This window comes from Excalfactoria chinensis, chromosome Z (genome assembly GCF_039878825.1).
Source record: "Excalfactoria chinensis isolate bCotChi1 chromosome Z, bCotChi1.hap2, whole genome shotgun sequence".
Taxonomy (NCBI): Eukaryota; Metazoa; Chordata; class Aves; order Galliformes; family Phasianidae; genus Excalfactoria; species Excalfactoria chinensis.
Genome location: NC_092857.1, coordinates 54,145,904 through 54,162,271, shown reverse-complemented (window position 1 = coordinate 54,162,271; position 16,368 = coordinate 54,145,904). Strand labels below are relative to the sequence as shown.

At 39.6% G+C, this 16,368-nt stretch overlaps 1 protein-coding gene across 3 annotated transcripts in view; it reads right to left on the bottom strand.

Moving 5' to 3' along the window:
- VCAN (versican) overlaps positions 1–16,368 on the bottom strand; it is a 104,620-nt gene that overhangs the window by 72,421 nt on the left and 15,831 nt on the right. For all 3 annotated transcript variants that reach the window (XM_072360342.1, XM_072360343.1, XM_072360344.1), the window contains exons 3-5: positions 15,126–15,497; positions 4,303–4,477; positions 4,056–4,183 (exon numbers count right to left, since the gene is read on the bottom strand). In XM_072360342.1, coding sequence (XP_072216443.1) covers positions 4,056–4,183; positions 4,303–4,477; positions 15,126–15,497 — 675 coding nt within the window. The remainder of the gene's footprint in view (positions 1–4,055; positions 4,184–4,302; positions 4,478–15,125; positions 15,498–16,368) is intronic.

The window sequence follows — 16,368 nt, the reverse complement described above, 5'->3', positions numbered from 1 at the left end:
GTGTTGACTTCACAATAACTTCTGTCGGCAGTTTATTTAAATTTAGTCTGTCTTCTGCAGATGAATGGTTGTAAAATGTAATCCCACTGATTTAACTTGAAACAAATTCTGCATTTAGAATTATCATTTGATCTTAAATAAATAAATAAATAAATAAAATTAAATAATAATTTTAAAAAAAAAGTCAAAATGGAACTTCTTAAAAAGGAGGTCTGACTCAGAGGCACAGGTTTGCCTGAAGTTGGTGGAAAAAAGTTATCCTGCATTATACCATAACATGGTACCACATCTGCTCCTCTTCAACGAAGAGAATAAATTAATTCCTCAGCATGTCAGTATAACTTATCAATATCATATAACACTTCTGACTTGCAGATACTATTTTCTGACTCAAGTTCATTGAAAACTGAGGAAATAGGCAAAAAAAAAAAAAAAAAAAAAATTTAAAAAAAAAGAAGTGGTTAGCTGTTGCAATAATCTAATAATCTCACATTAAAATTGATAGACAAGAGCAACAAATTTCCTGGCAATTTTCTTCTCCACTACAGCTGCCTCTTCACATAAAGGACTTTCCAGATACATAAATAGAGAGCTTAAGGATAAGTTTTATTATGTGATCAGTATTGATCTGACAGTATTTTCTTGAAGTCAGTAGTAAAACTGTGACTGACCTAGTAAGAATTTTCCCCTCTTCTCGGATTCAGTTTATAACTACAGTAAAGTATTTTGTATAGCAATACCATTACATACAAACATAGCCCACATACTCCAGCAACTGGGACCATTCTGTGACCACATGGTCTTCATGGGGGAATTCAAATATCCCAATATCTGTTGGTAGGACGAAACTGAAGGGTCAAGTCAGAAAATTTCTTAGATGCGCTGATGATAACTTCCTCCTCCAAGAGACAGAGGAGTCAATAAGGAGAGGTGGTAAGGTAGACCTACAAGGCTAATGGAAAATGTGAACAAAGACAGCCCCGGCTGCAGTGACCCTGAAATGTGGAGTTCAAGATCTCTAGGATAATACTGAGGACACAAATATAAATGTGCTGCTTTGCATTCAAGGAGAGTAGACACTGGTCTAGTAGAGAGTATCTGGAGGGAAGAAAGGAACAATAAAGCTGCCTAGTACTCAGTAATTGTTTTCTTCAAGCTCAGAAGTGATACATTCCAAAAAAGAGAAAGACAAGAACACCAGGAGGCCTGAAGTGAACAAGGAGATCCTGGACAAACTCAAACACAGAAAGGAAGCCTACAATGAGTGAAAGCAAGGACAGATATCCTGGTAGGTATACCGTGACGAAGTCCAAGATCAGAGATCAAAGTATAAAAGCTAAGTCCTGACAGAATTAAATCTGAATTAAATCTGGCCAAAGAGGTCAAGGGAAACAAGGAAGACTGCTACTAGTATGTCAGTAATGAAAGTGTAGGGAAAACGTGAGGCCTGTCCAGAAGAAAATCAAAGACCTTGTTACCCAGGTTATAGAGAATGGTGAAGTATTCAACAGCTTTTTTGCCTCAGTCTTCAATGACAAATACTCTAGTCCTACCACCCAAGCCACAGAAAGCAAAGGATGGTCCTGGAGAGAATGAAGGATCACCTACTGTAGGAGAAGAGAAGATTTGAAACCACCTAAGGATCTCAAAGATGCCCAAGTACACAGGATTTGATGAGACATATCCAAAGGTCCTGAGGAAATGGGCAGATAAAGTTGCTAAGCCTCTGTCCATATCAGATTTGAGAACCAGTGGTAGCCCAGTGAAGTTCTCACTGACTGGAAAAGGAGAAACATAACCCCAATCTTTAAAAAACGCAAAAAGGAACACCTAGCAAATCACAAACCATCAAGTCCCCTGGGTCTGTTGAGATCACAGAGCAGATTTTTCTGGTAACTATGCTAAGGCAAATGGGAAACAGAGGTAACTGATCACAGGCAATACAGCTTCACTAAGGGCTAACTCTGCTTGACAAATTCTGTGACCTTCAACAGCGGGCTTACAGCACTGCTGAATAAGGGAAGAGCAACTGGTGTCAACTAAATGGACTAGTGGAAAGCATGTGATACTGTCCCCACATGAAATTCTTGTCTCTAAATTGGAGAGATGTGGATTTGACAGATCAACCACTCAGTGGAACCGGCTAGCTGGAAAGGATTGCAGTCAATAGCTCAAGGTCCACATGGAAATCAGAGTCTACCCTGTTTAAAATCATTTCTTTACATAGGCAGAGGACTCAGGTGCACCTTCAGTAAGTATGCTGATGACACCAAGCAGCACGGTGTAATCTTAATGGAACACAATGACGGGATGCTATTCAAAGGGACCTGAACAGGCTTGAGAAGTACCTGTGTGAACCTCATATAGTTCTATAAGGCCATGTGCAAGCTGCTGCACCTGAGCTGGTACAATTCAAAATATGAACATGGGCCAGCTAATAAGAGGATCAAGAGCAGCCGTGCAGAGAAGGACTTTGGGGTCATAGTGAAAAACTCCACATGAGCTGGCAAAATGTTTGCAGCCCAGAAAGCCAGGCATGTCCTGGTCTGCTTCAAAAGATGCCTGACCAACAGGTTGAGGAAACTGTTTCCTTCTAATGCACTCTCATGAGACGCCACCTATATTTAGTTCTGGGGTCTCCAGCATATAAAGATGTGGATCTGATGGAGTGGCATCTAGGATGAGCTTCTCCATATTATAACATTTCTCGGTACTTAAGAGATTCATTTTTGAAGAGCACTTCAGTTTTTCATTCCAGAACAATAAAGATTTGTCAAAACTGCTTCTGAAAACTAGGAACAATCTACTTTGACTGTATAAGTCTAGATTCAAGAGCTGATTCAGAAGTGAATTCCATCAGGGATTTATGAAGGAATGGAGGAATGTTACGGATTCTGCGTGTTCAAGCAAATTGTCCACTGACAAACGCAGATGGAACGTAAGTAAAACTAAGACAATACTGAGCATTAATGAAATTCCATTGCTTAATTTTCAGTTCCCGAGCGTGTACACATTATAACTATCTGAAGGGAGGTTGTAGTGAGGTAGGGCTTGGCCTCTTCTCTCAAGTAACAAGAGACAGGACTAGAGGGAATGGCCTCAAGTTGCGCCATGGAAGATTCAGGTTGGATGTTAGAAAACACTTCTCCAAAAGAGTGGTCAGGGTCTGGAATGGGCTGCCCAGGAAGGTGGTGGAATCACCAATCCTGGAGGTGTTCAAGGAACATTTGGACGTTGTGTTGAGGGAAATGGTTTAGTGAGAACTATTGGTGATGCGTGGATGGTTGGACAGAATGATCTTGTAGGTCTTTTCTAGCCTTAAGATTTTATGATTCTATGGTTCTAGCCTTTGTAAGACCTGCATTGTTCGTATTTGACAACTGTTAAAAAGTGAACACAGACTGAGACCAGACAGATTCTAAATGTAAGAGAAAAATGCACACTTGATTTCAGTGACTAAAGTCTCTAGAAGTCATTATCAGGAGAAAATTCCACACAATTTAATTTATTTCCCATCTTGTATGGAGTACAAATGAGCAGTCAGTACCTTAATTTTGCATATCTACTTATACAAAGGTAGATTTTACTCAAAACCACAGCTTGGATTTCAATTAAGTATCCTTCTAACTTTATGTTCAGGACACATAAAAACACCAATTATATACATTATGAACTATAATATATTTTGTGGCATTTGTATTATATCCATTTTCATATACATATAAAACATATATACGGTTTCTCAAACTTTTAATGCATTTCTCTGAATATCCTTTTATAACATCTAAAAATTAAGACATTTTGACACCAATTTTGTGTTCTGCTGTCACAAACTACAGCATCTTTAAACCTGACTGCTTCTTTGTAGACTTCACATTTGCTCTTATTTAAAGTCCAGTACACCACAAACTACAGGTTCACTCCATTCAGCAATTCACTTCAGATTTGAAACAGCCAAAATGCATTGTACTCTGAACTTATTTCTTTGCTTTTCCATATTGGAACCCATATTATTTCAAAATCTGTCATGCAGAATAAATATGGATCTATCTTACCTTGCATGTGTTCAACATAGCAATACACATCGTAAGTTTCATTAGGAAAACGGCGTCCATACGTTCTGACTCCTTTCTTTCCCATTTTATCTCCAAAGCAACCAATTCTTGGATGTCTAATTGGATATCTGAAATGCAGCATGTCCATAATTTATTAACATGGTAAGTCAGAACACTGTCTTTACAGGCTAAATATAAGTATACTAATTTGGAGAAACTCTGTCAAAGTGCATTTTAAATGTCTCACCTAACAGTCTGGTCAGACAGCCAGCCAGCATCACACTGTTCAAATCCATCTTCATATGCTGCTTTCAGTTGCTCTGGGCTTGCTATGACAGCACCATTGTCCAAACAAGTCTGCTGAGCTTGTGTAAAATTCAAAGTGTACCTGCTGGTAGCTGCACGATAGTGAAATACTACACCTGAAAAGATAACAAACTCAGATTAATGACACATCATGCATCATTTCTACAATCATCATTATATTGTAACTTCACCTGGATTTTGTTACGATGGTAAAAACAGGTGGGTACAATTAAAACACTAGAAGGCTGAGATATTCCAGCAGTTAATTTATGCCCCCCCCCTTTAGTGGCTACTACCAGTAACTATATGACATCCTATCTTTTTAATAGTTTGATCTATGTTCAGCATACTCTGAAAAAGTAATTAAACCATGTAAGCATTTCCACTTAAGTATAATGGAACACTGTGATAAAAAGGAAGAATGCACACTGAAGTACATCCATATGCTACGGGCACTGCCTGCCACACTGGCTTTTCAGCCCATCCAATTGCAAGTCAAACTGGGTGACCAGGCAAGACTGAACAAACCTAATCACTGGAAAAAAGCAAGAAAAGAACCAGCCTTTTGGAAGTAGCCAGCTGCACTAACTGCATGCAGAAGTGCCAAGAGTGAATGGGGCAACCCTTGAGTATTTGAGGTCTGCCAGCCACAGGGAAGTACGCAGCCAGTGGGCACACCAAAGAGCTCGTTCTCCTGACTCAGGCTGGATGTTGGCCCTCATGTCCGATCCTACACATTCACAGATTATTGCAAATGCAACATTTATAAATACATGCCTGTTGACCTATTTTTCATAACTATGCTTTCCTGCACACAGTACCAACAACAGAGACAAAACAAAGCTTGCTTTTATTATGGCTTTTTCTGGTTCTGGAAAGAATCTAGACAATTTCCAAAATTACAAGAACATGTCAGATGTCTGGAGTGAGTAGGGTAAGAGTTAAGATGGTTTTGGTTAAAACACATTCTGTCAAGGAGCCATGTTCTGTTTTGCATACACTTAGGATTCCCACTCAGTCTGACAATGGTTGTGCCAGTACACCTGAAATGACCCATAAAAGGCACCAATTCTAAGATGGCAGACAACAGATATTCCATCTGGCCAAATCACATCCCTCTCCATTGTTAATGTCTTTTACAGCGTAGCACCAAAAGGATGCCTCCTGATGACGGTTGAAAAATAGCTCCTAACGTCATTTATTGCAATCAAAATCTTCAGAAGCATTTGAGCACCATAAATAATTCACTATGCAGAATTGCTACAAAACAAGAAAAATACATCACAAAATGTTATTTTTAGTGATAATTTTATTGGGGTATTTCCTGACAAGGGAGCAGTATACTGTTACAATGACCTGGGAAATGTTGACATTGAAGCAATAACAGATTTAACGACAAATCTTTGTTATTAGTATATTGTTGAAAGATGGAAGTCTGATAACTCACTAGTAAGCAGCAATATAAGTAATTTAATAAACTGACCAAACTCCAGCATACTTAGAAATTGTAGGTGTTTTTCTTAAAGATTAATTTAGTAAAATTATCCCATTATCAAAGGCCTAATTATGGACAATAATCAAAAAATACTAATTTTTTTCCTTACTGTGGTTTGCTAAGAAAGTTTCTCAAACAAAACATAGAGCATACTATGTGTACTCACACACAGGTAGTTCAAAGCTCAGTCATTAGATAGTAATTTTCATTAAAGCTCCTGGCAGAGAAACAAGAAATGGAAGAAGCACCAGAAATTTCAGTTTTACTATGGACCTCACACACCAGCTGCAGCCAACACTTGGAACCTCATAAGCCACTACTCTCCCCATAAAGTTAATTTTCAGAGCTGCTGACAGAATACATAATGCAGAGGGCTTCTTCCAAGCAGCAAAGTAATTATTTCAGCTTCAAAAAGGGACAGGGACAACTTCCCATGACTCCCTTTCTTCTCTCTTGAGAAGTGCAAGCGTAAGGGTACAGACAAGAACCACAGCACTCCAATGTCCTGTGCACTATGGCACAGCCTCAAGAAAGTATATGTTCTTACTAATGTAAACTCTGTTCTGGGAGACACAGAAAGGGAACGTCAAAGAGATTTACCAGCTCCTATGCTCTTACACTTCCTCTGCTGTAAGGCATCTTCCACTGCCTGCTTTAAGCAAATTTACAGATCATTTGTGTTGCTTTAACTTGTGCAAAGCCTTATCTAAATGCATGTGTTTGTATACATATAAGAATGTGTGTAGCAGTATTTTGGCTTTGTTTACTCAATAACCATGCAGTTCCTTATCACATGTCCATCACAGAACACTGCCTTACAAAACAGAAAGTTAAAGTAACTGCAACTAATTACTTTTGGAATTTAAAAATTCAAAATAACAAAAATATTAATTGGAGATGTAGGAGCTTTAATATATTGGGTATTTTATAACACAATCAATACTCTGGGCCACATACCTGCTTGTATAAACCAGCACGACTCTATTCAGTGGTACAATATTAAATAAAAATTCTGAGGTTCAACTGACCTACATACAGTATTTGACACTGACTGTTATAAAAAGTCATACCAGAAATGCACAAGTGTGTGGAGTAATTTGCTCATTTGGCTTGTTGTTTTAAGTAAAACAAATTTTATAGACATTTAGATTCATTGCCTCTAATACTTTTTCCCCCTGCAAGTTCACTTAACTGATGTAACATTACTTCAGCCAGGCACAAGAACACTGCTTTTCCATACAACCATAGAAAGACTTACTAACTAAGCCGGAGAAGGTAACATACTTCTCTGAATTCATGTTATATTAAAGCTTTAAGCTGCCTACATATGAGTGCATTCTCAAGAAGCCCTTTATTTCTGACAAACTGAAAGCAATCAATGGCCTTGCTGATACCATGTGGACCTTGCATTACCTTAGTAAAGCAAGACTAAAGAGTTAATGCTAACATCAGTGTAAAGAAGCTGTGGAGAAAATGCCTTTGGTCATTTGTAAATCCTGGAAAGGAACTTGGAGAATGCTTTGTTCTCCTCCCTCAGATCCAAAAGGTAAACTTCACCTATTCTTAGAGTTTTAAGGCTCTTCCACTTCCAGTGAGGAGCCAATGGACATAAAAGAGCCTCCAAGATGAATGGGAAGGAGGACTAAGCCTGAGCAACAGCTGCAATAATTAGAAGACCCCCTGGGGCTAAGAAGATTAAAGTGCAGGACTTTCATTGTTTCAGTTAGACAGAGAGAAGGGGGCAAAATCCATTGTCCAAGTTCTTGCACTTTACAACATTGTAAAGGATTTTTCCCCTTTGTCCACTTGCCCTCTGAAAGAAAAGGCAAGAAAGGAGTTGTCCTAGGAACAAATAAAGCAACTGGAAAACAAGACTACAACAGTGTAATGTTGTCACCGAACATCTGGCAAAGTCAGTCTAATTACAGGAAGGAGCAGCAGTGTCTGCAAAAAAAGAGCACTCACAGGAAAGTAATCTGCAGCATCCAAAATTCACTCCTGCTGTCTGAGCAGGAGAGAATGTCTTTTATTCACTTATCTTTGCCTTATAGCAGAGAAGGAAAGCATGAAGTGTTTCACTTAACAAACTAGGACCTTCCAGATTAAGAGACTGATACTATGATTTCACACCTTTGGGTTGCAGCTTTACTTTATCACTTGCCAAGGTATCATGCTACAACACTTCCTAGAACTGGAGGGAAGAGATCCTTCAAGACACTTCCTGTTTTATTGTGGCTAATAAACAACAGCTTTCATTGGTGAGCTCATGCCGCTGCAACTTGCCTGCCTGGAGTCACATAAAGACTGAACTTCAGAAGCAGTCTCATAGCACAAAGAATATGTAGAGAGAAAAGATAATTATGGTAGTGGTTGTTATTATATTCATTTTTATTTTCAGGTCTCAGTCAAAGTGGTGCAGAGACTTCCAGCATCCCTCAATGCCAAAGCTAATAAAGTTCTAAACAAATTAGGTGATCTTCCCTGCTTCTATACAGAAATCAGCTTACATTACAAATACAATCCAAAACAGAGGCAACAGGGCAGAACATTACATCAAAGGAAGGAACAGGATGGTATTTTGAGCTTCCTGCAATAATTCATCTGTGTTCCCCGCTCCAGACTCTGCAACCATCTTGTGACTCTCATCTCTGGCTCTGTCAACCTGAAAGCAGGCTTGCATAGCATCCACAGCATCCTGGCTGCCTTATGCCTCCAGGATCCTCTCAGCGTGCAAAGAGAAAGAACAAATTGACCACCCAGTTCCACTTGCTGGCTCGCTAGGGACTTCTTGTACCAACTTGCACACCGCCCCTCTGCCCAAAATCTTTGCCTCCATCTTCACAGAGTAATGCAGCAGCATGCAAGTGTACCCAGGCTTCTCCAAGCAAGCTGGTCCAGAGAAAGAAAGCGACTGATGCTCAGCCTGAACTACATTCGTCTCATGGACAACTTGCCAAAGTGGAGGACTTGGTTACTACAACTGCATTACCTTGGAACAGACAGCCTATATCACCTACTTTTTTTCTTACCTCTGCATAATAATGTACTTGGACACACATGCATTCAGTGAGGCCAAGACACTGCTATTGAAATTTGGATTGTTTAAAAAATAAATTAAAAGAAGTACATAGCCTCTCAGAACTGCTCTCACAGTAGGAGATGACTGACAGGATAAAAATCAATGTAACCATGCATATCAGCATCTACTTTACTTTATCTTCTTAAGGGAGGAGGTGTGCAGTCCTCTGCAGATCCTCAGCCTGACCCCAAGTCACCAGCAGCCTGAAAATGTGTCAGGAAGTTGCCACCTCACAAGTCCCTGTGCCAGGGCTGTGGCAGACGTATCACAGCATCTTCGTTCCTACTCCCTACACGTAGTGCACACAGAACCGCCTATTTCAACACAGAATTCAATCCCCCTCCCTTTGACAGCCATTGTATATTCTGCTCTTAACCTTGTAGCTAAGAATTCTCTATCTTCCCTACCATCACTTCCTCAGGAGAGTAAAGCTTAAAAATGCAGCAGCCCATTTTTATTTAGTTTTCAAGGAAGTATGGAATTTCAGCATCAACAGGTGATAAGGATTTAAGATAGATAAATCAAAAAGATTACAAAACTTCAACTCTTCAAATACCATACTTAGGTACTAATAAAGGGGAGTTCTGGCTTTAGAGAGAATAAATCAATTACATTGTCAACATGCAATCTCTTAGGGCTCAGGGCACAATTGAGAGGCAGTGTTCCCACACTGGAAACAACATCCATTTATTATCATTATAATGCCTGCAAGAAAGAGTTTGCATAAAAATGAAATTGTGAATTACAGTCTACTCTGCCTCCCTAATTGCTGCTTCTTCCCATTAAAGAGGTCAGTATTTTAAGCCTAGGATTTTCCTTATTGGCTTTTTTCTACAATCCAATTTGTAAAAAGCCTCTCAAGCAGTGGACTCAAATAGAAGCTAACAAAAGAAGGCCCGTGAAAGCAGCGAACTCCCAAGATAGCAGTAAGAAAAGGGTAACATTATTGCTGAAGAAATACTCTCTGACAAGATTTTCAAAAAGAGCAAGAAAACCAAAGGATCACATTTGCCACTGCAATTAAATGTGCAGGCATCTCCAAGGCAAATAACCAAAAACTGGCTCAAGTTAGTTCAGATTCTTTCATTTTGCTTACACTTGGCCAAATATATTGCTTTTTAATATCTCACAGAACTACAAAAAACAACAGTTCCATTAAATATTCAATTATGTTTGAGAATGAAGAGTGCTGCTACTCCACTTGTCCAGGTCAGCTTTTTGTAAGGAATCTTACATCTATTTTATACAAGCAAACCTTATTATACCTAGAGAAACTGAATAAATGTGGACAGGTACGGTAGTACTTTTACGCTTTATGGGGTTAAAACTTACCACTGTTTGCTCCTGAAGGTCAGGAGCCTAGTTTACACTATCTGTTTAAGCCTCTCTGGTCAGGGAACAGGAATGAGAACTGCTATAGAGCTCATCTCACCCACAGCTCTCATCAGAAAAGAGCTGAATGATTAGCTTAGAGTAGGCATCTGACTTTAAATCACTGAAGATAAAGCAAATTCTACCCTGACTTCAGACCCAGCACAGCTCTGAAACTTGATAAACTATTAGTGGGTGACTGAATACTCAGGGATGATGGTCAGAAGGCCTGAAGATCATTGCCTGATGGCAATCAACCTCTGCATTATCTTTATCCATGCATCTGTACTAGGATGCAGGTGAAACAACATCTGTGTCAAAAAGCAGCTTGAAGTGGGAGTGGAGAGACAGCTTATTGCCAGCTAAGGAGAAAGGAAAACAATTTCTTCTCAGTGTTTTGAAGGATCTTGATAGTCGGCATTTTTTGGGTAACAGCAACAAGGAAGCAACTAAGAACAATGGCAAAACAGGTTTCCAAAGACAATAATGGTAGAATAGAATAATTCAGTTGGAAAGTACCTATAAAGATCAAGTCCAACTGCTATGGACTCATAACGGAGATAGTTCATTATGTGGGTTTAATGATATCAAGAAGAGTCCTAAAGATAAGCTCAAAACACCATAGAAAGATAAAATTATAACAGCTGAAAAGGAAGATCTGCTCATGACAAAAAGAAATTTTCAAACAGTAAAATTTACTGTAAAGCGGAGACATCATCTCAAATGGAAAGCAAATACGAATTAAGTGTTCCACATATTCCACTTTTCCTAAGGGATCCAAGCGCATAATACTGTAGACTGATAGGTCTGCTATGAACAAAAAATCATCCTGTCTGAGAAGTTGATTTAATTACAGCAACAAGTAGGGTGTAAGGAAATATTTTCTTATGATTAGTAAAGGAAAAGGAGGTATCCAGCATGATGAAACTGTTTAACACTGCAGAGATGTTGATGCAGGCTCCTTCCCCAGCCTCAAGGACTACCCATAACTGCAGTTAACTACACAAGGTATCCATGTGGTAGACCTGAAGCTTCCTGTGCAATTAAAATTAAGTATTTCACACTTCTTTCTTAAGCTTTCAGCAGTGAAAATAGTAATGAGGGGCACAGTTCAGACTGGCCCTACTGATGTTCAGTGACACAGACAGTGGGACTGAGTGCACCCTCATCAAACCTGCTGATGACATTGAGCTGAGTGGTGCAGCTGATATGACAGAAGGAAGGGAAGCCATCCAAAGGGATGTGGGTAGTCAGGAGAAGAGGTCCCGTAAGAACATAATGAGGTTCAACAAGCCCAAGAGCAAGGTGCTGCACTTGTGTCAGGGCAATCACAAATATGAGTACAGACTGGGAGAACAACACATTATGAACAGCCCTACTGAGAAGAACTTGGGGGTTCTGGTGGACATGAGCCAGCAGTGCACTGGAAGCCCAGAAGGCCAACTGTATCCTGGGCTGAATCCACAGAGGAGTGGTCAGCAGGGAGCGGGAGATAGTTGTTCCCCTCTACTCTGCCCTTGTGAGGCCCCAGCTATGTACAGCCCTGAGGACCCCAAGACAAAAAAGATGAGGAGCTGCTGGAGTGGGTCCAGAGAAGGGCCACAAAGGTGAACAGAGGGCTGGAGCCCCACTCCTATGAAGAAAGGTTGAGGGAGCTAGCAGTGTTCAGCCTGGTGAAGAGAAGGCTCCAGGGAGACCTCACATTGTGCCCTTTCAAAGGCCAGGTTGGATGGGACCCTATCTTGTGGGTAGCAACCTGCCCATGGCAGTGGTTTGGAACTGGATGAGCTTTAACACTCCCTTCAACCTAAACCATTCTGTGATTCTATGATCTTTGGGACATAACATGCAAAGTGCCTGACAACTCATTCAAATAGTAAGCCCTGCATGATTTGGGCATTAATGATGGCATATATCACATGTAAAATGGTTATCTGCAACAGTGAAGGAAGAAATTTCAAGTGACCAAGCATGTCCTTCTGGTTCTATATTGCTATGGCTTCCTCTTAATTTATTATTTAACACAGAGAACATTGTGTTGGCATTAAAATCACTGAAATAGAATATTTAAAGGGAGATTATAATCAGAAGGGGAATCAACATTTTACACAGGCTGATAGTGACAGACAAGGGGAAATGGTTTTAAACTAGAGGAGAAAGATTTAGATTAGTTGCCAAGGGGAAGATTTTCACTGAGAGGGTGGTGAGGTGCTGGTATAGACTGCCCAGAGAGGTTGTGGATGCCCTTTCTCTGGAGGTGTTTAAGGATAGGCTGGATGGGGCTCTGGCTAACATGATCTAGTGCTCGATCTAATGACTTGCAACCATGCCTGTGGCAGGGGAGTTGAAACGCAATCATTCTTGAGGTCCCTTCCAACCCAAGCCATCCTGTGATTCTACAGTTCCATGATTCTGTGCTTCCTGAATCATCACATAAATATTCCTTCCCACCTCTAAACTATCCCCAGACTGAATCTGGAAAAAGCCTCCAATAAGTTAGTCATGTAGGGTTCAGCAACACGATCAAGAAATTTACTGTAATATCAGCAGAGTCACTGCTTTGTCTACGCACTTTTAAACCACTGAAAAGGTGAAGCAAAAGGTGCTTGCTCAGACCTCAGAGAATAAGTGCAACACAAATGCATTTTATCTTTCATTCTATGATCATAAAATATGCATTTAAGCAAGAAGAGTGATAATCTTACCAAGCTTTACATAAGCAACAGAACCAGCTCTGCTTGGAAGAGTAGACCAAAGCAGTGCTGAACCACATCAGTTCTCAGCTTGGAAATTACCACAATTAACACATACTGTGTTAACAACAGGTGGTGAAGAATGCACAAAGAACTCACATCTCTCTTACAATAATTGTCATTATTTTGGGGGCAGACTCAAAGAGATGACATAATCGAAGTAAATTATGTTTGTAGCTAACACAATTGTTTTTTGTTTGTTTGTTTAAGATAATAGCTGAACTTGCAGAAATGCTGAAGCCCTTATTGAAGTAAAGGTACAAAATTTAAGAAACAACAGTAATATGAAATCTTTACAAGTCTGAAAAATTATATTTGTTTAGTTAATGTGTAAAACGGAAAATCAATTTCACAAATGATAATTTAACAATGTTATTTTACCATGTGGATGAAGACACAGCTTGTTCTATTCCCCAAATTTTGACATCAAAGTACTCACATGAAAGAGTAACTTCAGAAAGAAAAAGCTGTGTTTGAAATTTTCTGTCCATTTAAAAAAGATCTGAACTGTGCATCTCATTGTAGTATTCTGCAGCAGCAGTAACACAAGCTAAAGAATTGCCATAAATCATCTGATATTTTATTGTAGTGAACATCTGCTGCTCCTGGATATAGATACATAGTCAAGGGAGCACTTTAAAGGACTAAGGAATGCCAGGTACATTCATTACTGAAAAATAATGTTCAAACCAGGATTTCTTTTGCTTTTGCCATTAAGACTACACAGCTTATGAAGTTAGAAAGACATTAATGGCTACACTGATTTATTGTATTTCCAAATTAAGACCACACCTTCAAAACCCTTCATTGAACAGATGCCAAAAGACTGCTAAACTTAGGTTAGGAATAGTGGAAGAACAGTATAGTATTAAGCTTACAAAAAATCTCAGCCAAATCCATGATTTCCAACAGAAGATCCTAATGTTTGTTTTGGGACTCAGTCACTTGAGTAAATACCTAAGTTTCAAAAAGCACCTGAGTGCAGAGAAGTGCAAGGTATAGTCCAAACTAATGCTCATGCAAGCTGATACATCCACACAGCCTAGTGTTCTTCTGAGTAATTTTGGTCCATAATTTGCATTTACGTGGCACAGTGCCTGGGCTAACATGTCCTGCCTTTCAGCAGCTTAATAGTTCAGGCTTAATGCCAAACTGACAAGGCTATATAGCATCAGGCTCTGGCGCAGTCTACACGTGGTGCTTTGTAAGCAGGACCTTAGGAGAAAAATGCCTACAGATCAGATGCTACTTTTGCCACTGACACTCTATTTAATAAAGTTTTGTTTCTTGTGATTCTTTACAAGAACAATTCTCTTCCTCAAAGTTTTAGAGGCTATTTCCTTATAGTGCTTGCATGACAGCTCTTAGGTCTGGGTCATCCACACGGAAGAATATTAGCTGCCTTCTACCTGTCTTCCAGCAGCTTTTGTTGGGTGATTCTCCTATCTATCCAACTTTTATTATGGAGACAAAAGAAACTCTTCCTTGGTGCTTGATGTTTCTATCACAGAAAGAGCTGTTCGATGTTAGATGGTTTATGGTCCCACATGAAGGCAGCCAGAGCTCCAGTAAAGCGGAGCAGTTGCTTCTTTTCATCCTACAGAAATAATTATTAAGAAACTGCTTCTGCATGACATGTCTGTCTTCTTACAAAGACACAGACGTTTTCAGATAGATGTATTATGTTATTTACCCTAGTTAAAAAAAACTGGCTTTGGAAAACTTTAGAGGCACCTGCTAAGAAAAATAAAAAAGTAACTCTGAAAGCAGGAGTTCAACTTGTAAAGGATATAAAACCAACTGATGTACTACTGGGACAAGTGAACAGCATTTGATCTGTGAATCAGGACTACCTTCCCAGAACATGTGCAGGAGAAATGAGAAAAATATAGGTTGGAAAAAATTCTTAATCAAAAAGATAGCAGGACAAGTAAATAGTGAAGGAAGAACAATTTCTTAAAAATAGTCATATTTACGCCTTGCAGTTATATGTACTAGCTGCTATCAGCTTGACTGGGATTGACTGTGATTACTGCTGACTACAAATGAAATAAATGAATTCTTACCATCAACAGCCAGTGATACAATGCCTTGTGTGTCCTCAACTCCATACATCACATCACAGCGGTACACCCCTGCATCACTTGCACGCAGCCTAGAGAAAGTCAGTGAAGCATCGCCAGTCTCCTCTGAATTAGGTGGAACAGACACCCTGTCCTTGTAGTTCTGGCCTATTTTGATGTTCCCATTCTGGGCCACAAGGACTGTGGTTTCTTTTGCATCTTTTCCGCTTTTATCCAGTTCAACCTTTGACCATTTGATTCGAAGATATTCAGCTGCATAGCTGGAGGCTATGGTAGGTGTGGTTGAAAAGAAGCATGGAAGGACTGACGTTCCAGAGAGAGATCCCTTCACCGGGGTTTTTTTTTCTGCTTTAACTAAAAGAACAGGAGAGAGAAGAAGAGAAAGGATATATCACATTAGCGACCAACAAAATCAGAAACAGTTATATTTCATCACTATTTAATGATTAACAGACTTCTAAGACCTGAACTCCATGAACCCTAGCTGGTTCACAACAGGTCTGACCAGAGTAAGCCAAAACAGAGTTTGTACCAACATCATTAGACCTTGACTGAGATCTTTCCTGTCTGGGAAAATTAGTGCCCTTTGATTTGTTTTTTCCATTTGCTGTAGCCACTGACTGGAACACAGATGGGTATTGGCTTCCTTTGGAAACTGTTTTGAAGGTTACAGATGACAGCTGAATTTTCAAACTTCACTAGACTAAAACCATTTGGTGAGAGACAACCAGCTACCTCACATTTGTTGCTGGCCAAAAGTAGGTTCTTAGGGGAGCTAGTGATGTTTACACCTTGTTTTACCTTACAGCAGCCTGTTCACGTGCTCATGTCCTAAAAGTAAAACACAGCCCAGGACATTGCATACATTGCATCCCTTACTCCATTTCTCTTTCAAGGGTTAACTCTTTTTATTGTATACATGCTGAAACAAAAGCCTTTTCAGTGAGATTATCCCAAGTTGTCATTCTTTCAAAATTATTTCTTTGTAGCCCAGGGGCCTTTAACACATTACAGGAATGGGGTATTTTAGGATGTTAAAGCAGAGAAGGAAGCAAAGCACACAGAAAGTCCCTGCTTGTCTCAAACTTGACTTGATAGGACCTTTATCATTTTTATGACATCTACAGCTGCAAACACTTTACATTGAAATGCTTCCATCTGACAATATCCCAAGGGGAAAGTTGACTACTGTTCACCCAACCTGCACACAGCAACTGTCTGCAAG